Raw genomic sequence first — 24,149 nt, 5'->3', positions numbered from 1 at the left:
AGAAGCTGTCACGTTATTAATTTCTCTATTCATAATGTCCTGCAATTTCTATGGATAATCTACTAATTAGCCACTCATTGCAATCTTTAAGAAAGGTAGACATCCACTGTGCCTGTGACTACCTGATTCTTGGTTCTGTTTTCTGGTTTGAATGTCTCCAAGACAGAGCTATGTCTGCCCTGGAGGTCGGTGGGTATTTTATCTGACTAGACGCTCGCAGAGGACTACTCCTGGCAGTCCTTACTGAGAATACGGAGAAGAGAAAGCCAAGCATCAGCCGGCGCTCTCTGTCCTGGCCTTCTCACGCATTGTTGCCAGCCAGAGTTCAGAGAAGTTCAGAGAGAGGTTTTAGTTTGCAGAAGGATGAACAGAATTCTACAATATCGAGCTGCTTGCAGCATGATATTGCCAGAGCGACCCCAGCCAATAACAGTATATCTCGATTGGGTGGGGGAGGGTGAAGAGGGAGGGTCTTGCTCAGATAGATTGTAATGTGTTCCAGATTAGAAGTTTCCTAAGAATAATGATACTCCTATGAAAGTTGATTTTGTACATAATGGCTTTAAACCGAGAGTTGAATGTTTACAAGGCTTCAGCCTGCTAGCATTTACCTGTAATGTTTGTAAACTCATCATCTTCTTCTTCTTCTTCAGAACCAGCACTAAGAAGGGCAGGGAAATGACACAGCAGCAGGATCACAGAAGCCCACAGCACGGGGGCGGTCTTCAGTGTGCGCCCCATCTGTGAAACAGAGAGCGCACGTTTATCTAGGCAATGAGGCAGCAATGTGGAAGCATCCGTAGACTTTATATATATTTCCAAACACAAAATTTTGACTTTTCAAATGTATTCCCACACATCTCTCTCTATATCTTCCATGAGCCATACTTATAACAGAAGTATATGGTATTCAAAATGAGAGACAAACATAAATTGACCATATATGTTAAACAACATTTAAGAAGACATATTTCAGACTTTAAAATCAAAAGAAAATTAGGATAACAGAATTGAGAAACATGGACAATCTTCGACCTGTGGATACAGACTTGTTTTCATATGCAGACCTATTTTTTACAACTTTCTCATAATACTTTCCTCTGTTGAAACTAATTATCTCTTGAATTTTCTTGCATTTTCTATAATTTCTCCAATTCAACATTTTAACTCCCAATTCCTCGCTCTCTTTGTCCTGACGCTTACTTTAAAATGAAAACACATTTTCAGACTTTTCATTCCCTTTCCTTTATGGCCTCTTTGTTTTGATAACGTGTTTCCTAACCGGCGGCGTTTCTGTGAGATAACACACCCACAGACCTGCTGACAAAAGGCATGCTTTACATTCCAGCCAGGCCTTCCAGCAGTCCTTCCTCCTGCACCTCCTCAGTCATCTGCTTGAGAATGTCACAAAAAGTGACTGTAGGCACTAAGCCAACACTAGTGTGCTCTGAGGGACGCAGGGTCCAGCAACAGAGGGAGACTTCCTGTTTCAAACTGGGGACAGATACACGGCCCAAAAGAATGGTCAAAGACCCAGAATTTAAAATATATATATTACTCCTTTGAATTCATAGGTGAAGGGGAAGGTGCAATGCTCACGCAGCACAGTAAGAGGGAAAAGAAAGGGAGAAAGGTTCGAATTCAGCTACTAGCACAATTGTGTCAAGGAAGAAAGAAGATTCTTTTCTGTAAACTTTCAGAGAGCCAGGACAGATATTCCTTCAAGAACCATGTAGAGCACCTTCCCTGTTTGTCCACAATGCATCGCAGTGGCCACATACCCCATGACCGTGTGCACCCCCACCGCTGTCAAGTGGTTTCCAGCTCACAGACCCTCCAGGACTCAGGAGGTCTGCCCCACAGGCTTTCCCAGGCTGCAAACCTTTACCAAGCAGATTGTCTCATCTTTAGCTCTTAAAGTGGCTGCTGGGTTCGAACCATGGTCTTTCAGTTTGGGAAGCTGTATAATTAATTCCTCTTTGCATCAAGCGCATGAAAGTCACTAGTGAAAGCTATAGCTGACAGTCTTACAACACTTTGGCAATGTTCAAATGTCACACTTTTAGTCAATAACCATGTTAGACATCTTCTACCTGGGAAACAATTTTACTCTGAAAATGTGTATTGATTGGTCTGCCACGGCCACTGATGGATGCTCGTTCACGGACAGCAGGACAGACGCACAGCCCCTGCATGTTGGAGCATGTCCTCCACCAATCCGTCTGACCAGAGGCCACTTTTGCTGGCTCGCAAGCATGATATTCTGTCTCAGTGTTTGATCCTTTCTGGTACTGTCCTTAAAGCAAGAGAGTGGGACGATGTTCTGTTGTGATCCATAGGAAGCCAGCGGCTAATTTTGGGAGGAAGATTGCTTAGGCCTTCACCCTAGACTGTCCGAGTCTGCAAGCTCAGCTGACCTAGCGACCGGGGGAGATTCCGCTCGTATTTGAAATCCTGTGAGTGGCAATGCACAGTATGCATTCATGACATCGTCCGCAGCACACACAGACACGGGTGCCAGTCGGATAACTAGATGAGAATTCAGGGCTCTGAATCCTTATTGTTTTTCACTTTTCTTAAAAGAGAAGACCTAAAGTCTGGTTTGCCTTCAGGAGTTCAGACTTTTAGAGGCTTCAGGAATCAGAAGCCAGATTAGATAAGTCAAGAGAGGGTCAGTTCACTCCTTCTGGAGCAGGTAGAGTGGTCTGAGTCGATGGGAAGATTCGCCGTGGCACCTCACAGCCAAGTGTGGCTGGAGAGGAGAACCACGGCAGCTGGGGCTCACTGCATTGTTTTGCGGTGCAGCCCAGCGTTCTGCACATAGCAAGATACAAGATGGATGGCATTCTCTGGGTTTTACAAGTTAAGGATTCATCCAAAAACAATAAACTAGCATGCATCTTCTTGGGCCAGGCTCAACGGTGTGAGAATGGCAATCAGTAGTTTAAGTTTGAAATAAGTGCCATCTCTAGACCAATATAGTTCAAGTGGAGCCACGGGGGGTGGGTGGGAGGGGAGGAGCGCATGGATTCAGTGGGCTTAGCTGCTCCTATGGGCGCCCTGATGGGGTAGTAGTTATATGTTCAGCCACTAACCATGAGGTGAGTAGGTTAAGACCATCAGCTGCTCCCTAGGAAAGCTTGTTAACTCCGATAACAAGTTACAATCTCAGAAACCACAGGGAAGTTCTAGGGTCCGATCGTATAGGATCACCATGAGGCTGCATGAAAGGGAATTTGCTTTGGTTTGGTTGCTCTTGTGAAAATTTACAGTCTCAGAAACACTGCGTAAAGACACACTTTAGAACAGTGGTTCTCAACCTTCCTAATGCTGCAACCCTTTAAGACACTTCCTCATGTTGTGATGACCCCAACTATAAAATTACTTTCATTGCTACTTTATAACTGTAATTTTGCTACTGTGATGACCCCTGTGAAAGGGTTATTTGACCCCCAAAGGGGTCGCGACCCACAGGTAGAGAACCACTGGCATAGAGTCAGTATCAGCATTGACATCATGGCTGTGGATTTGGGTTTTGGGAATTTGAAAGCCGTCAGCAAGAGGAAGATGTGGCGATCTGTCTCTGTAAAGACGACAGCCGTGGGGACCCTGCGGGACAGTTCTACTGTTTGTGCAGAACTAGAACTGAACATCCCTCATTGAGCTGCCACCCCTCTGTCCCTCGGTCACAGTATGGCAGCTCCTTGCTCTTTCCTGGGAGGGCGAATCGGCTTGATGGCCTCATGTCTGGCTTTGTTTTTAACCATTCAGGAAGAAAGGATAAGTCAATGAAATAACATTGTCCATTTTAATGTACCTTTATGATAGATCCCAGATTGTGCAATGGGGCACACCGTGGTCCGCTAACCACAACGTCAGCAGTTTGAAACCACAGCGTCTCCATGGCAGAACACGACACTTTCCCCTCTCTTAAAATGTATCGCAGCGGAAAACCCCCGGGGCAAGCATGCCAGGTCGTATAGGGTTGTTATGATCTGAAATCAATTTCATGGCAATGAGTTTTTTGTTTTTGTTGTTCCTGAGGGTAAATGAGGTTTAGGTCCCAGAAGGAATTGACTTGGTTTGAGAGGAAAGAAAGAGTACTGGGAAGGTAACACTATAAGTATCTACTAAAATCAACCAAACTTAATCAATGGCCAATCTACCACTGGAATTAAAGTGATTGGAATGTCATTGTAGTGCTCTATCTTTTCCACAAGGCTGCCTGTCAAATGTGACCCAAAGCACTCTGATTCAGTGCCTATGAGCAGAGGAAGGCTGGCTTGGGCATGTTACTGGCCAAACAGCACAACTTGGTACAACACTGCTCAAGGATAATTTGTGGAAATCAACCAGAGTGACCCTATGTTATTGCTTATATAATTCACATCCAATCTAAAATATGTATTGCCTTACTCCTAGTTTGTATGAAATTGAATTACTGGGAGTCCACAGATCTAATATGAAAGAAACAGATTTTGTAGGGGAAAAACCACAGGAAATAAGCTCATGACAAAGTTGGCCGCTATTATTTAAACAACATATAGAAAGCACCAAACATAAAATAAATGGGATTTCATTGAAAGTAGGAATTGTCATTCCTCAAGACAAGTACGATTGTGTCACTAAAAAGGCAGGAAGCATGTTATCTTTTTGAGAAAATATTTGAACTTTACATATTTAAAATTTATATTATATATAAAAAACTACAAATCATAATTGATGTATGTATATGTATGAACTGTGAAAAGAATTGTATCAGCCCCAATAAATTGTTAAAAAAAAAACTACAAATCATACTCAATTAAAACGAGTGAGATTGAACAGCTTAAATAACATACATGTGACCCAGTAGCATACGAAAAGATACTGCACATTGTTAGTCATCAGGGAAATGCAAATGAAAGTTCTTGTAAGAGGGTATAGTCAGCAATAAGAACAGTTAAAATTACTAAGAAAATCTCACAATCTCAGTGTTGGCAAGGCTGTGAACCTTTGCATTGTTTGAGGTAGTACACATTGAGACAACCATTTTGGATATTGTTTGGCAAGAAACAATAACACAGCTTTATGAAATATTGAAGCAAAAATCATATTTTAAAAATAGCAGAACTAAGAGCAGGCTTGAACTTATACACTTTACAGTAGCACTCAAAGACATGAGACTTTGAGGAGATTAATGTGTGCAGCAGCATCCTCCTGAGCATGGTGGGAGAAGGGTGGCTGTTAACCACAAGGTCAGCCGCTCAAATCCACCAGCTGCATCTCAGAAGGATGATGCTTTCTTCCCATTGAAGATTTACAACTGTGGAAACCCTACTGAACAGGTATGCTCTGCCCTAGAGGATTTTGATGAATTTGAATCAAATCAATGGCAGTTAGTTTGAGGTATAGTAACTTCAGAGTTTTTAAAGAGAAAACAACCAAACACACCACTCAATGATTTTCAATGCTTCTTTAAATCAAAAGGCATTATAGAGGCTCAGTGAAGTCAGAGCATACTGCCCTTCTTGAAAAATAAACAAAGTGACATTTAAAATATGCATATCTATTTTGAAAAGCTATGTTTATTTTTGTGTGTGCATGAGCATTGACCCCATTGGTATATACACAAACAAAACAGATCTCTAAAAATTAATGGATCAATATTGGCATGTCACTTATTGGTGGGGGTGGATAAAAGGGTGTGCGAATTGATATGGAGGCTGTGAAGGTAGTTTGGCTTTACCAACCAATTGGAAGCCTCATGGCATAATGTTTAAGCACATGGCTGCTAAAGTAAAGATCACCAGTTCAAACTCTTCATCCAACGTGAGCGAGAAAAGACTGGTGACCTTCCCCCATAAAGATGGTAGGAAACCTCCGGGGCAACACCAACATGATATCCGATAGTCTCTCCCCGTCCAATGACGGAAGGCCGCGTAACAACAAGCTTTGCTCTCTGGTCTGCAGGATGCTGTGGGACCATCTTCAGTACTTCCTGCAGTTATCCACAGGGAATTGGTTGCATGCTGGCATTAGAAACCACAATCTGGGGCACAGATGATGACTGGGGTGTCATGTATTTTTACAAAGTTTCAGTGTTGACATCTAAGCTCAATAAATATTTTGCTTTTTCCAAAAAAAATCATTTTGTCTACTTTATAGGGTACAACGAAAGGCAGGAGAGAAAACCAAACCAAACCAAACAAAAACCTGTCAATCAGACACAGAAAAAAGAAAGACCTTGAGGAACACTTCCAATTTTCTGCCCAGCGGCGGCCAGTGCGGCCTCTCCTTGGTGTTTATTACTGCCATCCATGCAATTGGATGGATCCCCAGGGGTCTCCCCTTCCTCTCGCCCACTAAACCCTGACTGCTTATTCTTCATATCCTGAACTCAGGTGCTTTCTCGGAGCTTTTCATTTAGGTGTCAGCACACCAGCACACACCAAAGCCAGTGAATGAAGAAAGGAAACATGAGAATAAAAATAGGGCAGGAGGGGAATGAGGAAGACAAAGAAAACCTAAGGCCTCCTTTTTTGTTCTGGCCTTGTTGTCGTCTCTTTTAAGTTTGGAAGGTCAATTAGTATACGTAGTATTCTCATCTAAAAACCCTGCAGGATTCACAATACAAAACGAGGTCTAGTACTGGTTTTCTGGCTCAACCCATTTCCCAGTAGACCCCTAATTCTTGTTCCAGGATGGAAGTTTACTAACTTGCTTAATCTGAGTGAGAGTCTTGAGAGAGGAGTTTTTCTCAGGGAAAGAACATTTTTAAAATAAATACATTGTGGGAATGAAAATGTTTGTTCAGTTTCCCAAGGGAGAGCTCAGGCTGTGCAACTGTGCATTTATTTGTCACAATCCACATCCTAGCAAGTCAGTGCTCAGGCCTCTTAATTAACTATCCTTTATGGGTAGCACATTCCTCGGCCATTGAGTCACCATCATAACCACTGTTTTGGAATCAAGGGTATTCGTTCAGGTATAAGATTAATAAAACATCCTGTCTATATGTACTTCCTTTAAGAAATGATATTAGAAGTGTAAGTCCATAGATATGTAGGGGCTTCAAAGCATTCATGGAAAATAGAATTTAAAAATAATTGAATTTTTCCCAGACGTATTTGAAGCACCCTCATGTAACACATCATTTTAAAGGTGTTTAAAAAGTAGTGTCCTGTGTCCACGTACCCTAATGAGCACGTTTGGCAGCCAACAGGGCAGGATAGCAAAGACAAGTAATTTATTTTCTAACCTCACATGACCAGATAACATGTGACAGAGAAAGAACTGGATTATCCTAGAGCCTTCTTAAAATAAACAACTTGGAGGGGATAGACAGAAAAGTCCAATTCAGCAGAACATGAGTTCAAAATATACACATCAATCACATTTTTCTTTGAAATGCTATGTCTTTGTGACTTGAGAGGAAATAGCTACGTAACATCACCAATGGAATTAAGTGAAAAATGGTCCTTCTCATCTGCCTACATTATTTTCTATCTCTGGTTCATATTTTACAGTTCAGGCTATTTATTGATATAAAAATATTTCCAATGTGCTGAACAAGTAGTTGGAAGTTAATGAGCAGCTTAACGAACTGTGTAGTGATGGTGCCAGGCTCCTTCATGCAAATACAAAAAAAATCACAAAACAGTTCTCCTTAAAATAAGTAAATAGAAATAGACTCATTTACTAGCAAAAAACATTCCACACTGCTACCACCATATACACATAAGAAGTTGGTTTAAGACCAAACCCTAGGTTAACCACATTTGAGAAGGGACTCTGTCCTGTAAAATAGATGGGGACAAAGGCACGGAATCTCACCCAGTTCACCTAGCAGTCAAAGCCTGATCAAATATTTAAGACATCCCTAAAGAAGGCACAGCTACACTTGAACATTTGTCAAGTGTATTTTCATTTTTCTCTCAGTAACTTCAAAGGAAATAGAAACCACATATAACCACATTAAAATAATTGTTGAATCAACTTGTACCAGTCAGGGCACTTTAGAGGAACAAATCCACAGAAACTCATGTATAAGAGTTATATATATATAGGTTAAGTGTGCATCAAGAAAATATCCCAACCCAGTGCTGCCCAAACCCACAAGTCCAACATTAACCCATTAACCCATATGTCCAACACCAATCCACAAAGTCCTCCTCCATCTCACAAAACAGACACAACAATGCCAACTGCAGGAGGAGAGCCGTGTCAGTGAATGTGTAAGCATCTTAGTGCTGGCAGGGGTCTCCACATGGCTGCTCCAGCACCCAGGGCTGCATCAGAGTAGGTTCATGTGTGGCTTCTCCTTGGGATGTCTTGCAGGAAGTGAGCCTTTCCAGTTGAAGTTGATAAATGGTTAAGGCAGCTGCACCCTGGTGCGACCATCACAAAGCAAGAGACCCAAGAACTCAAAAAGGCGGAGGCTCCCTCTGCTCTTCAATTAATCCCACATGTGTTTATCGGCCAGGTTGGCGCAATAAACTAACTCACAATTGAATGAAAACTAGAATTGAAGAGATCAAATTCCTAATTCAGTTGAGCCACTTAAAACATAACTACAGTCAACTATTGAATTATTTGGGCTTAGTTTTCATATGAGAGATTAAGTCTTTATATAAATTTTCTCCCCAAATGCCTACTTTTCCATCATCCCAACACTACAGAGATGGTTAGGCATCTGTCAATTTAATAATGATAGTAATGAAATATTTGTCTCTACTCTTAAATCTTCACTATTATTTTATTTTTCTCACTTATAGCTCACACAAAACCCAGTGCGATTTATGTGCCAATCTCTTTTGTCCCCCTCTTTCGCTCCTAAGGGAACCTGGAAGTGTAGTGCGTTACAGGCTAGATGCCAACCTCCTGGGCTGTAGTGTTGACACAGAAGCTGCTGCACGGGAGAAATAAGAGCCGGTCTGCTTCTCTAACGATTTACAGACTCCGGGAACCAAAGAGGCAGCACTCTGGCCTCAATGAGCCGGTACTGACTTGATGGCAGGGGGCTGGGCTTTTTCCTACCTCACGTGTGCTCCAAAATGATCTTACACTTGTCCTAAGATGCTTTCTCAGGTAGTTAAATCTCCTTGAGTCTGTCCAGTCCTGTGCCATCCTCACAGTTGCTTTCTTGGATCTTACTGGTGCAGCCATTGGGTTAGTTCATCTTGTCCAGGGCCGTCCCCTTTTGCCCTGCACATCGACTTAGCAAGCCTCCTGTCCTTTTGCAGGGACTGATCGTTCCTGATAACATGTCCCAAATCAATGTCCAAATCACATTTGGGCTGCACTTCTTCCGAGACAGATTTGTGTGACTTTTGGCAGTCCGCAGGATTGCCAACACTCTTTACCAGCATCATGAATAAAATGTATCGGATCTTATTCTGTCTTCTTTCTTCAATGCCCAACTTTCCCATGCAGTTGAGGCCACTGAAAATGCCATGGCTTGGGTCAGGTGCACCTTAGCCCTCAAGGTAACATCTTTGCTTTTCAGCACATTAAAGAGGGCTTGTGCAGCAGAAGTAGGCAATGCGATGCATTGTTTGATTTCTTGATTGTGGCCTCCATGAATACTGATTGTGGATTCAAGCAAGATAAAATCTTTGTCAACTTCAATCTTTCTGTATTTATCATGATGTTACTTATTTTTCTGGTTGTGATAATTTTTACTTTTATGATATAAAAATTCTTTTTATATTTCACACTTACCCTACATCATTTGATGAATGAAAGAACCGAGTTTCAAAATACACGCTTTAAGAAAACAGCCTGTAGTGATAGTAGGTATCCCTGACTCTGAATAAAATATCTGTAATCATTATTCTACATGACAAAATTGTTAACAACACCGCTGGTTGAAGAATACTTGAATATTAGTTGAATTAAATTTACGCACTCATCTATGGATTTATCAGTGTCATGTGTGGTTACAGAAAGGATCCATAAGATCAGAAAAGGCAGTGATCAATTTACAAATGAGAAACATATTCCAAATCCTGTTAGCAAATCCGTTATCTGGAACTACAAGGGCACGTGTGTTGGTGGTACACGGGGTTCCTTGCAGGGCAGGACAAGATCAGGAGTTCAGTCCCACTGACTGGTCTGAGGAAGAGATGTGCTTTCTGCTTCCAGAAAGATTTATAGGCCTTTTATGCTTGCCCCTGTCTCTACTGTCATGTCTCAATGGAAATCGAAAACATTAAAGTTCATGCTATTGAGCAGAAACACATCCGTCAATTCTTGTTACCTGAAAAGAGGAAGATGGTTTTCCTTACACAGGTAGCTGTCTGCACTAAATTATGTGAAGTTACTCAAAGGTTGTATTTAGAAAGTAGAGATAACTCCTGGCAATAGTTTTGAATACTAAATATTCTAAGTTCCTTAATGTGAACATTTGCCACTGAACTTTAGGGACGTGAGCAGTAACAATCAAGAATTGGCAAACTCAAAACATCTGTGACTTTTCTACAAATGTAGCAAGTACCTCCAGACACCACACATACAGAGACACAAAAAACAAACCCAGTGCCATCAGGTTGATCCTGAGAAACCGGCACTTATATAGGTTGCTGAGGCTATGCATATTTACTGCAGCAGGATAGACTTTGCCCTCCCATGGAGTGTCTGGTGGGTTTGAATTACTGACCTCATGGTTCATAGCCAAATGCTTGCCTAACAGGATCACCAGGGCCCCTTAAATACCTCCTAAGCTCAGACAAAATTTTGATGGGAGTAGATGTGACTTAAAAGACATTGCTCATTTTACTTTTTGGAATAATCAATATGAGTGCCTCCAAATCAGGTAACAGAAAAAAAAATCAAAAAGTGGTAAATATGAAAAACAGGGTTTCTCCTAAAATTAAAAAGCACATTTTGATCATTGGCTCTTCCCACACCATGGGATTCCTAAGCATCTTTAGCATTACCAGTATCAAGCCAATCATTATCTTCTTCATCAATAACCGTTAATGATGTAAGTTTAATTTTACTAAACAAAATGAGTTGAGTCTACTGACACATCTGTGTTAAATTGCAAACTACGATCCTTTATAGACCATCACCATGTTGATCAAAATTGAAGATAGTGAATTATACATTCATTATAAAGAATTGATGCTGATCATGATATGAGAGTTGTACGTTGGAAGGGCTTTTTACCTGGAAGGTGCAGTACAGGAATAGTGAATTTTCAAAAACTTTTGAAATCACAGATACAAACGTGATACAGTTGGACCAAGAGTGAGCAGAGCAGAGTGGAGGACCCCTTGCACATGCGGAGGCTGAATGGATGGGGTATTGCACTCACATAATACACTTTTCCAGAAGGAAAGAAGTCACCTTTACTGGGAAAAGAGAGAGACACATTAGAAGGATGTGAATCACGGCTTACAGTTCAACACAGCAGAGGCTGAGGCATGCGGGTGAGGCAGCTCTCCGGTCTCATTCACGTCATCACTCACTCATTGTGGTCGAGTTGTTTCCTAGTCAAGGCGACTGAATTGGAGAGCCTAGAACTGCCCCCGTGCATTTCTGAAATCATAAATCTTTACGGAAGCCAAAAGCTCAGATTTCTATCTTGGACCAGCTGGTGGGATTGAAGTACTGATCTTGTAGTAGCCCACGACACCACCAAGGATCCTCATTATCATCATAGGGCCTGCTAATACACTTTATATCCCATTCTATAACAGCAACCACACACAAATCAGATATAAAACGTGGAACACCTGGAACAGTTTAATTCCACAGACTTTAGGAAAAGTGAACATGTCAAGACTTGTCACAAGTCAACAAGACCACAAACTCAGAGGTTTTAAATGAGACAAAGACTAGAAACCAGGCACTGGGTGTAGTGACAAAGGCGACATCAGTGCCCCTATGAAAGAGGATTCTGGTAGTGGTGGGTGCAGCCCTGGGTGAGCTGGAGAGGGAGGTAGAAGACAGCAACATAAATTATAAAACAGCAACATGATTTTATAAATAGGATCGCATAGTATTACTAAATTTGTGCTGAAAAGGAAGAGAGGGTTATTGAAGAAAAAAAATGCGTGATGCCTGTAGTTGTACACTTTTGAGTTCCTAGAAACATTTCCAAGAGAAGAACTGATAAGGAGGTTAAGACGGTAAGGGTAGAGGATAAATGAACATGGAAAGCAAGAGAGGAACAACAACAATAACCGCATGAAAAATGCCCTGCCACCAAGTCAATTCGGATTCATAGCGACTCTATGGACAGAGGAGAGCTGCTCCCGTGGGTTTCTCAGCTGTCAATATTTACAGAAGCAGAAAATCTCATCTTTCAGCTGCAGAACTTCGGATGGGTTCAAACAGCCGACCTGTGGGTAGCCAACCCGAAAGAGAGCTCACTATGCTTCCAGGGCTCCTTACGCAACAAAATGGGAGGGCTCAGAAGAGGTTTGCCCCAGACCCCAGACATCTAAGCGAGATAGTGCTATGGCAAATATAAAACTGAATTAAACCCAGATTCATAAAACAGGATGAAGAATAGATAGGTTTTCACGGGGTTCCACTCCCAGCTAGGCCACTGAGCTCTGAGCAGCTCTGTAGTCTTAGTACAGCTGCTCCTTGGGCTTCCTAGCCTGGGAATCGTTATGATGGGTTTGAACCATTGGCCTGGTGGTCAGCAAGCCAACGCTTAACTCACTGTGCAACAAAGGGCTGCAGGCGTCTTTAGCATTGTCTTTAGGAGTCAATTACTTCAAAAGTTCGGTTAGTGCAACGCACAGGTCCTTATGTTAATCCCTCTGAGCTGATGTAACAGTTTGTCGATACTGTGGGGTTTAAAACATCGAAGTTCATTCTCCGGGAATTCTGAGGTCGAGAACATCAAATTTAAGGTGTCGACAAGATTGCGTCCTCCCTGAATCTCAGACAGGGGAGGGACATCACGAGGGTTTGTGTCACCTCCTGGGATAATCCCTGGTATTAATCAGGGACCTCCTCCCCTACCAGAACATATAGAATCTTTAGTAGTGTTTACTATCAATTTTACACATAAAATAATATGTAGGTGACATAGTTGTAAATTGCTTAAATGTAATATTTCTTAGTTTATATGAATGCTAAAAACAAAATTGTTTTGTAAAATCTTTCTACATTGTATTATATTTCATAATGTTGATAATTTAATAGGTTCATAATAAATAAACATTTCATAATCTCATAGTTAATCCATATTAATGATGTTAACTGCAACATTGTTAGTTTTCACATTATCAGTAACTGAGATGTCTTTTAAAAAAGTTTTCTCTTTCTTTTAATGTTATATCATTCTCAAAAACCTTATTAATATATATGTTCACAAAAACCAACCACTACACTAATATACATAAAATTTCAGAACATTTGACAAGTTCATGGATGATAGAGCCACTTGGCAGCAACACCAACAATACCGCGCAGTGTTAGCGTGCACAGACACAGCTATGTGATTAAAAGTGTCATTATAACGGGTTAATAATGATACCTCTAACCAGGGAGCAAGGAAAGGTTCAAAAACGAAAGGTGCACAGATTTTAACTTTATAGACATAGTGATACATGTAAGCTGGGTTTGGGGGAGGAAGATGGGGTTGTCTACTTCGTTAGCCTCTTACATTTAATGGTAATCCTAATCTAGAAACAACTAGTTCTTAAGACGTGGCCCTGCTCAATGCCTGCCCACAATAAAGTGATCACTGAAGATACGGGTGCTAGAGCAAAGTGTGCTAAAGAAAGATGGTGTCTGGCTATCAGAAAGAACAGTGTCTGGGGTCTTACAGGCTTGTCTTAAAACAAGCAGCCATCTAAGTGAGGTGTCAGCCAAGTTTACACAAAAGAAGCAAACCAACCTGAGTGATGCAAGGATTCTAAGTAATAAAAACCAAACCTGGGGGCAGGAACGGTATTAGAGTCTAAATTCTTAATACGTGATTTGCAGAAGGCAATGGATGGCAGTGAAAGTCCTGAAGCCATTCATAGGGTCTCCCATGCTGATTAAGTCTCAAGAGAAAAGGCCTTGTTATAAGGTGCATGATAGAGGGAATACTTTAGCTGCAGTTGAGCTCCCTCTTGATACAATGTATATTTGTTCCCATTCGTAGAAACTATTTTCTACTTGGTTTTCAATGGAGCTTTTCCAGTTTCATTCTGCCCTTGTCGGGCTGTTGGGTTTTGTTTTGACTTTGCAGGTTTTTTTCTGCATATGAAATCAAGTACAGGTAAACCAGAAAGACAACTGGATAAATAGCCGAAAAGGAACATGGCCGAGGAGGTGGGCAGGAATGGAACACTAACCAGAACAAAGCAAAGCGGGAGACCTGCCCTGGAGTTGAGAGTGGTGATGCTCGCACAATTCGTACGACTCTGATTGAACTAGTGAAATGTATGATGTGTGCATTTGATGCTGGTGAACTTGTCAAAAAATAAGTGAACTACCTCATTTTTAAAAGAAGATAGAGTCTCAAAACCACAGGGGCAGTTCTACCCTCTTCTACGGTCTCTTGCGAGTCAGAATTGACTTGATGGCACTGAGTTTGGTAGTTTTTGTTGTTATAGCTAACTACAGAAATAGTTTTCTTAAAAAATAATGCATTTATGCTTAGGCAATGGGCTGAAATTTCATAGACTGTGTTTTTGGTGTCATCCCCTCAGGCAGTGTTACCTAGTGTTGTCCCTCAGTGTTCATCCTTCCACCTCCCCCGCATTGATTCTGTTGCTTCCAGAGAGACTATGTTCTGTAGCAAGAAGTTCTTGGTTTGCCACTACATTACTCACATGGGAGGCTGAATAACGGGAATAATTTGGTTTTAGATATATGACGATTCAGATAACTTTCTTCCTTACCGAAAAAATTGTTATAATTCCTAGTAGTGATGAAATAGTTTATCCCCAAGTATGGGTAATATAATGATTTATTTTCTCACTCAGAATAATTCTCCTAGTACAAATAAATCTAGAAAGATTTAAATCCCTGGATTTATGGCTTAACTCTATTGGGAAGAATTTGGGAGGTCAGACACTAAAAGGACAGAGTTAAGCTCAATATTGAGAATGCAGCTGTTTCTGACCACACCCGTATGTTCAGTGACATACTGAGTTTAACGTCTCTGAATCACCAGTGTAAATGAACTTGAAACTCTGTGGGGCTGAATCATGGTCCTCTAGGAGCTGTTAAAATGTTAAATTTTGGCCCTGTCCATCCAGACCCTAAAACGTCAGACTCCTAACGTTCAAAAACAGGCCTAAGGAACGACCTGCACTAGTTTCCGCTTTCCTTTGTGAACACCAACTCCCAACCCAGGGGAAACTCTTCTGTCCCTTGTAGCTCCTCACACTGGGCATTCCACTTGGTCAAACGTTTGGACTTGATTAGAAACAGCTTAACTACATTTAAAAAAATTATGTTTTTTTATATTTTGTCTAAAATTAGTCTAAAATTTCCTCCCCGTGCTAACCAACTCCTATTTCATACTCAACCTTATATCAGGAACCAGATGATTTGTGAAATGTCCCATTTAATGCTCTTGATTATAATTTTCTTGAACATGGAGAGCAGAGATTTGATATCTTTGGAAGGTACTTCAAGTCCCAATAATTAGGTTAATTAATTAATTAGGTTAATTTATAAATGAGGGCAAAACAGCACATAGCACACATTTTGGGCCCTGCAAAGTATCTAATATATATTAAATATCAACTGATACTTTGCTTTGTAGATAAGAACCATTGTGTGTGATTATTCACAGTAATTCTTTTAGTATGTACTTATTTCTTTTTTTCATAGACTGAATGATTTTGCTGAATTATATTAAGATCCCAGAATTCAAGCTAGATACATAAGAATGTGAATTATGTTCATATCTCTACCTACATATCTAACCACATTCTAATGTTAAAGTATAAATTATGTCTATAATATTTTTATTTGCCTCATATGAGATAAATAATGAAACAGAATGTACCAGACACTATGTTTCCTTTTATTAAAAGACAAAAGTTATTATTTGTGCATTGTCTTAACCCCGCCCCCACCCCAGGTTGCTATATGTGGAAGTAAGTAATGAAGAATCAGAGAGGAGAGATTTGAGAAATTTTGTGATTTGAAACTCTCAGAAAGAGAAATCTTTCAACTCTTAATGAAATTCTAGAGCTGCAGGAAAATAATACTGAGTACTAATATTTTTGAGTGTCTATGAGACAATTGGCTGATTTTGAGCAGGTAGAACTCATGTGTCACCCCAAAATAGAGCAAACCAAATTGCTCAAAAGCTCCTACTATCAGAAAAACACAATGAAATGAATAAATAGAAACAAAGAACTATTTTAGAAAATACTGAAATTTAATTTTGTATTGAATAAATATGCAAATGTATATACTTGCAAAGCATAACCCAAACCAAAATCCACTGCCATTGAGTTGATTCCAACCCATACCAAACTAACCATACCAATATGGAGTTTGTAAAGAGTTAAATATTTATGGTAGAAAATAGCGTCAACTTTTCCCCATGTAGAGGATGGTGGGTTTGAACCTCCAACCTAGAAATCAGCAATTCAACATTCACCTGATAGTACCATGAGAGCTCCTTTCACAGAGCATAGTTACTAGATATACTAGGCAATGGATGTGTCTCAGGAGAAATAGGTTACATACCCTTAAAATTTATATACATTTAGTTCATAAAAGTTAAATAATTTACTGATGCAGGGTAAGTAAAATCCATCATGAAAATATAGCTTTAAGTGATCATCCAGCCATGATGGATTAACAGGGACTCAATTTGTCTTCCTATTTCAAAAGACTGTAAAGGCAGACACAATATATGAAATTTGTTTTTTATCTAATTGTACTTAGGTTGAATGAAGGGCAGTGTTCCCATGAAAATAAATGAGCTGAGTCCTACCCTTTTCCAATAAACTTCCCTTCAATCGTTTCTCTGCTGAATTGGTGTAAGGGGTAACCCAGGAGGAGCTCAGCACACTCTGTGAGCTGTGGAGACAAAGCAAGGCCCAAACCAGGTGAGAGAGACCAGAGCCAGGAGTCTACACAGGTCTGGGAATCAGTTAATTTCCCAAGTGGCAAAATTATTCATTATTGGGCCATTAAAAGTAGAGTCATCAGAAATAGTGAGGGCAAATTAACCATAGATTAAGCATTGCTATGGCCATGCCCAACAAAGCTTAAGGCCAAGATACAAAGTGTTTCCATATATTTTAACTATATTAAATAGAGCTCCTGAATATTTGCATTCTATCACCCAATGAAGGAAAATTCACAACATTGGGCACCTATATGAAAATTACTTGACATGCAATAAGGAGAAATAGCTGAAAGAATTCAAATGGACACAGAAATAACATAGAAAAGAGAATTCATAAACAAGGATAGTAAAACTGGAATTTCCTATAATCTGTATGTTCTAGAAGTTAAAGGAAATATTGAGTGTGAAAAATGGATAAATAAACGATGATCTTAACTTTCAGATGTGAAAAGTTTCAGATACTAAAATATGTGATATAAAATACTGGATGAGATTATTAATAAATTATAGTGTACAGAAAAAGAGATCGTGAAACTGAAGCCATACAATTGAAGCTATGCAAAGTGAAACATACAGAGGAAACACACGCTTAGTTCACTCTGGCCGCCCATGACCGAGAGGTAAAGATAGATAACATACCATGTTCACACTAATCTATAAAAACCTAGGATGGGTAAACTTATTCAAAATTATATTTTAGAGCAAGTGAAACCAATTATAATGTCATTTTGAAATGAAAAAAGGTAAATAAAATTCAACAAGTGGCTAAAAACAGTATTAAATATATACCAAATAATTGAATATTGATTATAAAGTATTTAAAACCAAGCCAAACATAAATAACCAAGCTCACTGCTACTGAGTCAATCCTGATTGATAGCAATCCTAAAGGATTTTTACAGTTGTAAATCTTTACAGGAACACTAAGTCTTCTTCAATTGCTAATACATTCTAACCACTGACCTTGTGGTAATCGGGCCAGCACAGAATCCACTACACCATCACAACTCCTTATCAAAAGGCTAAACAATCTTAAATATTTACACATTTAATAACAATGATTAAAACTACATGAAGCAAAAACAACAAAAACCTGACAAAACTGGAAAGGGGAATAGTCAAATTCAGAACTACAGTCAGAGTTCAGCAACCAGCCCCCAATATTCACTAAAATGAGTATAAAATATGTTTCGTATAGATTTAAAACTTTTGATTAACACTAAAAACCAACTTGATCTAATTGATATTTTTAAAACATTACATTGCATAACAGCATGATACACGTACTGTTCAAGTGCATATGGAACGCTTACCATATTAACTATATTCAGTTTCCTAAAACTAGTGTTAATTCATTAAGACCTCATTTTTGAAATCCAAATTAACATATGCAAATCAATAATTCAATCCTATTAAGAAGAGCTGTGCAACCATCACAGTAACTTTTGAATCTTTCTTTCTTCTTACACCCATTGCTGCTGATGCCCATTACCTCCCAGCCTCTACTGTGATGCCCCTGGGTAATTATTAATCCAGTCATGTTCTCCACAGATCCACCCATTCTGAATTCCCTACACAGAAAAATAAATACAAAAGTGTGTGTGTGTATATGTGTGTGGGGGGGAAGGGGGCAATAACAATGACCAAATAGAACACAGAAAAGCTTCAATAGGAAAGAAAACAGAATATTAAAAACTGGAATACGTTAAAATGGGTCAAAGGGCAGACCAAATGACAAAGTGTTCCATTCCAGACGAACAACAGCTGCTAAAGGTCACTCTCCAATGCTCTCTGTCTGACAGTAAGGCCATTCACAGCCCTAGACTGTGGTGAGGAGGAGAGCTGGTGGTATAGCGGTTATACATTGGACTACTAACTGTAAGGTTGGCAGTTCAAAACCACCAGCGACTCCAATGGGAGAAAGACCAGGCTTTCTACTCCCATGAAGAGCAACAGTCTCAGAACATCCATTGGGGCAGTTGTGCCATGTCCAATAAGGCCACTGAGAGTTGGAATCGACTTGATGGCTGTGAGTTGTTTTTTTTGTTTGAGACTGTGGTCAGAGGAGATGAATCAGAGACTCAGGCAATGTAAGGACCTTGAAATGGATTTGGGGCTTTCAAATATTGCAGTCTAAAAAGGTGTCCTACACCTGTATACATTCCTTTCTTCAACAGTGTTTTAAATTCTAGATCAATGACTAAACTAATGATACTATCAATAGAATTGCCTTATATCCTGTAGGGTGATTTATGGTTGACTCCAATCAAACAATAATGATGTCTCAAAAATGAATCGGGGACATAACCAAAATCAATGGATTAACCTTTCTTGATTCTAGCCAGAATGTAAGAACAGTTAGTTCTTGTGACATGGCTCACCTCAGCACTCACCCTTTTGTGTGTGAATGCTATAGCAAAATGTGGTGAAGTAACTAGATGGTGTCCGATATTAGAAAGAATCATAGTACCTGAGGTCTTCGAGGCTTGTCTTAAAACAAGCAGCTATCTATGTGAAGAGTCAGCTAACTGCACCCAGAGAAACTCTCTAACCTGAGTGATACAAGGGTTATATATGATAACTTTAAATGATATTGTACTCAGAGGAAGGAACAGTATCAGAGCTTAACTTCTAAAGTAAGACCTTTTAGACCATGTAAAATATATTATCAGAACCCAATCTAATTAAATTGGAAATCAGTAGTAGAAAGAACCTGGAAAAATCTCCAGATATTTCAAGGTAAATAATACACTTTTAAGTAATTCCTTGGTTTCCTGGGTTGGGAAAACTGTTAAGTGCTTAAGTGCTAGCTAAAAGGTTCAGAGTTTAAACGCATCCCACGATGACCCAGAAGACAGGCCGAATGATCTGCTTTGCAATGTCACAACCTGGGAGTCTTTAGGGAGCAATTCTATTCTGCACAAATGGGGTTACAATGAGTTGACATGAACTCAAAGGCCACTAACAACAACAAAAATCTATAAGTCAATGTTAAAATGACAATAAAAATTACAAAATATCTTAAATGATAATATAGATATCAAAATGCAGCTGAAGATGAAGTATTAATATTAATTGTAGCATTAAATATATTAAGAAAATAAAGGTCTCAAAGCAATGACCTTAGGTTTTATCTTAAGAAAATAGAACAAAATATTGAGTTATAGCCTTAAAGGACGCATAAAGGTAATAACAATCAGAGTGAAAAGCAATGAAACTAGAAGGAGGGGATATACAACGAGGATGGTGGTAGGAGCAGTTTGATAGTGTCAGTACCACACTACACATCATAATAAAAGGTGATTTTTTCATTTCCCAGGGTCATATTGATGGATACTTTCATCACTGGTGTTGAAATTGCCCTATTCCACAGATAAGCTTATTTTGTCTAGAGAGAATGCTACTATCACATTTTGACTGGAGAGTTCATTTCAATTATTGCGAGTCTCCTACAGGTGTGTGGGTTATCAGAGGGGCAATTGGGAGAGAAGTATTTCAGCGTTGGCACTTATACTATGAAATATAAGACAAACAAGTTCCCTGTCATCGAGTCCATGCCAATCCATAAGGAGAACAGCTTCTGTGGGTTACTGAGCCTGTAAATTTTTACAAAAGAAAACCTCATCGTTCACCCCGGAAGCACTTGGTGCATTTGAACCATTGACCTTGTTAGTAGCCTAACCTACTGAGCCATGAGGGCTCATTGGTGCCCTTTAATTTTTAAAATTAAAACAAACGTGTTTTCAATGTCATTGTTCAAACTACGGGAGAACATGGACTCCCAGAGGGAGAGTCCGAGAGGTAGAATAGCAGATTTGACTGGAGGGCCTTGTTTTCACCACTGCGGGTCCTGTGAAGAAGAGGAGCACAGACAGCGAGGTAGTCCTCAGCTTCCTGGTACTATTATCGGTAGTTGAATCTTAAAATCTGGTTCTACAAGTTGGCTACTGCTGAAAGAAGTAGTGAACACAGCCACAAAAGCGTAGTTGGAAGATTGTTTACACCAAGTATACAGCCTGAGGATCTGGGAGAATTAAGAGCACTGTCCCAGCATGTGAGGAACTCTGGAATAAATATGTACTTTTCCTCTCATCGTATTGAGATTTATTATCTCGAAACAATAATCTGAGTAGCTAGTTCATGTCCACAGAATTCTCTTAAAGCACACAGTAACAATCAGGAAAATTACAACATTGCTAGGGGGCTCTCATCTAAGTATTGGAGATAAAACAAATGATTTACTGATAATCAAAATTACCCTTTTAAAATGTCCAATTCAGAATATCTAATAGAAAGGGAACAACCAAATGACAGTGTTTATGTCCTAAAAATTTCCAACAAGATTCTGTAACCATCTGAAGATCAAACTCTGTTAATCCCTCTAAACATGTCTAATTTTATTAGATGATAGGTCTGGAGTACAACTTTCTTATGCCAAAATAATTTCCAAGAGACTTTTTACACTTTAGTGTAGGGTTAGATGAGCTATGGATAGTATGCTTCGCAATAATCATGCAATAGAATGACACATTTAAGAGAAGCTTGAACATGTCCTAAAAAGGATTCTGTTATGTAGAAAAAATTTGTAATTTTCCCAAATCGTCCCCGACTCTTCCCTCTTACACAAGTATTTTGCGATGCACATAACCTAGGACTCTGAACTGTAGTTTCCTGCGTGGGTTCTGCTCTCTTTATGTCATCACATATTGCACAAAGTCATTTTGTGCCTCATTACCAGAGCACTGAGTCACACTGTAGCCGTTGCTTATCTCTTCTTTTTTCCCACATGGAACTGGTTGTTGTCTCTCTTCATAATTTTAAAAATATAAATGAAAAAATGTACTTTAAAATATACATTAAATTTAAATAAGTACTTGTCTCATGCTTGCTCTGTTTTGTATACTGGAATATGTGCTTTTCCTTGCTGCTAGATGCACCATTAATATTGTATCATAAGCAACCAGAATCTGACAGTACATCTTAGAGGTATGCTATCTATTGCTTTAATTTCCATAATTGTACTATATAGACTTTTGAATTTTCATATTCTTACTTAAGCATCCTGAGTTTGAATTTTAGTCTTTGAATATTTCTTTAGAGGGGTTAGATAATATATTTTTAAAATATTTAATCAATATGATAATTCTAATGCTTTATTTCCTTTTAAGTAGCATTGACTAATGGCTATAAAAGAAATGTCTTTTAAAATACAGCTGTTAGATGTTCTGCTTATTTCTTGATATACTACTAAATAAAGTTAACACAAGCCAAACCCTCAAAATTATTCCAATCAACCAACACTTAATAATTGTTACAGCATGCTTCACACTTAAAAGGATGCATTTCAACATCTTCATAAAACACACGGTTCATAATTCTAAAAGCCTGACTACAAATCTGTTCTTTGTGTGACAATTAAATGAAACATGCTGAGAACTTAATTTTGCGCTGAAATGTAAGTTTACTTTGTTTACAGGGCACCAGTGATTTTCATTTTGGAGGAAAGCGCCCCAACAGGGTTTTCTGCCTTCTAGCAGCCTGTTTTCACCCCCACCAACGCCCACTCCCTAGAAAAAAAGCAATGAAAGTTATTTCTTAAGAGTTACAAAGGATATTGCCAAGTACTCACGAGTAAAATCTCTGAAGAAAGTTCTTGAAAAGATTTTTTCCCTCTTTTCAAAACACAGTTGAAGCTGTTTTCCCTTCCAGGCAATAAAGAGAATATTTACCTTTTATGCTTCTTCCCCGAAACAGATCAAGAAGCCTGGGAGGAGAGGATAATGGGAGGAAGTCGATCCAGCCCTGCACGCAGTGGAAGGGCGAGTGGGAACTACCCAGCCAACGTCCTCCTGTCCATCCAGCCCTGCGGAGCCTGGGTGTCTCAGGGACCACCAGCAACTTCCTGTTGAGGTCACTCAGCTCTGACCGTAGCTAGGCTGATGTTGCCAACGCTGATGTTGCCTTTCTGTCTCGAAGGAAAATGACAAAGGACAGTTGACACCACGAGTTCAGACATTGCTGTTTGTGAATAATTATTCTCTTAACTTTTTAGGATTCTTTAAAGAAATGAAAAACAAGCAGCAGCGGCTGCAAGAGCAGCACTTTGCTTTTCAGATTGTCCTTAAACATTGCATGTTTGTCATCACTGTGTCCCTTAATCATATGAACATTTTATTTTCTCCAAATGATGTCAGCCACGGTATCCGTGTATTTACGGAAAATCTTTAAGGACTACTGAAAGTCTCTGATTAGGGAGGCAATGCCTGGTTCCCTTAATCCCAGAAAGTCTGCGGTTTGAACCCTGCCTCGACTACTTGCTAGTATTGGAATTTTGGCCAAGGTTTCTTTTTCCTGAAAATAGGCATAATACATGTTTGATATGAGCACTGAAGGGATGAATATATTTAAATCTCATGGGACATAGCCAACAAAGCCTCAATATATATGTTAACTATTATCATGGTTGTACTGCTATTATCTTTAAAACGGACATGCAGTTTCCCCTCCACATTTACCTACTGAGATACGGTCACATCAGAACTAACATTACTGGACATTTAATAGCCTGAAAGAAGCCACTTGGCCATAAAGGCTAAAGCCATTGGATCAGAAAAGCCATTCCTTTATTTCTCCATCATAAGTTCACTTTTTTCGGTAATTTTTTCCTTTCTTTTGCTCTCTGCTTATGATCTCTTCTTTGGATCTCTTGTGCTGTAAATCGTCTGACTCTGATAGGGTCACTATGAGTTGAGATGGACTCCATGCAGTAGGTAGATCCTTTTGTTGAGTTTCACTCAACTCACTCAGGGTTGAACTGCCCTTGCCGGTTTCTGAGACTCTAACTCCTTACAGGCGTAGAAAGCCTCATCTTCTCCAGAGGTTTGCCTGGTGGTTTTGAACTGCTGACCTTGCGGTGAGCAGGCCAATGCATAGCCACTGTTACCAGGGCTCTCTGTGAGTTTTAAATATTTAAATATTTATTAAATAATGAACTGCCTGGCACATTGATTTTCATAAACACCTTAAAAAGAAAGTTCTTGTCCATTTCTCTTCCCTAGGAAAGTAGCTAGCTCACCAGATACTCCGTGGTAAAGACCAGGAAATCTATTCCTAT

General features: G+C 39.5%; 1 protein-coding gene across 4 annotated transcripts in view; it reads right to left on the bottom strand.

The window, feature by feature from the left end:
* Nucleotides 1–23,036, bottom strand: part of TFPI (tissue factor pathway inhibitor) — a 68,410-nt gene extending 45,374 nt beyond the window's left edge. The window contains exons 1-2 of one of the 4 annotated variants that reach the window (XM_075529919.1): nt 22,765–23,036; nt 612–741 (exon numbers count right to left, since the gene is read on the bottom strand). In XM_075529919.1, the coding sequence (XP_075386034.1) occupies nt 612–741 (130 nt within the window). In that variant the 5' untranslated portion in view covers nt 22,765–23,036. Of the gene's footprint in view, nt 1–611; nt 742–22,664 lie in introns of all 4 variants that reach the window. The other 3 variants (XM_075529920.1, XM_075529918.1, XM_075529917.1) reach the window with 3 other exon arrangements.
* Between the last annotated feature and the right edge of the window lie 1,113 nt (nt 23,037–24,149).

This window comes from Tenrec ecaudatus, chromosome 13, assembly GCF_050624435.1.
Source record: "Tenrec ecaudatus isolate mTenEca1 chromosome 13, mTenEca1.hap1, whole genome shotgun sequence".
NCBI lineage: Eukaryota > Metazoa > Chordata > Mammalia > Afrosoricida > Tenrecidae > Tenrec > Tenrec ecaudatus.
Note: the sequence above shows the minus strand (reverse complement) of the source record. Positions and strands in the feature narration are given on the sequence as shown.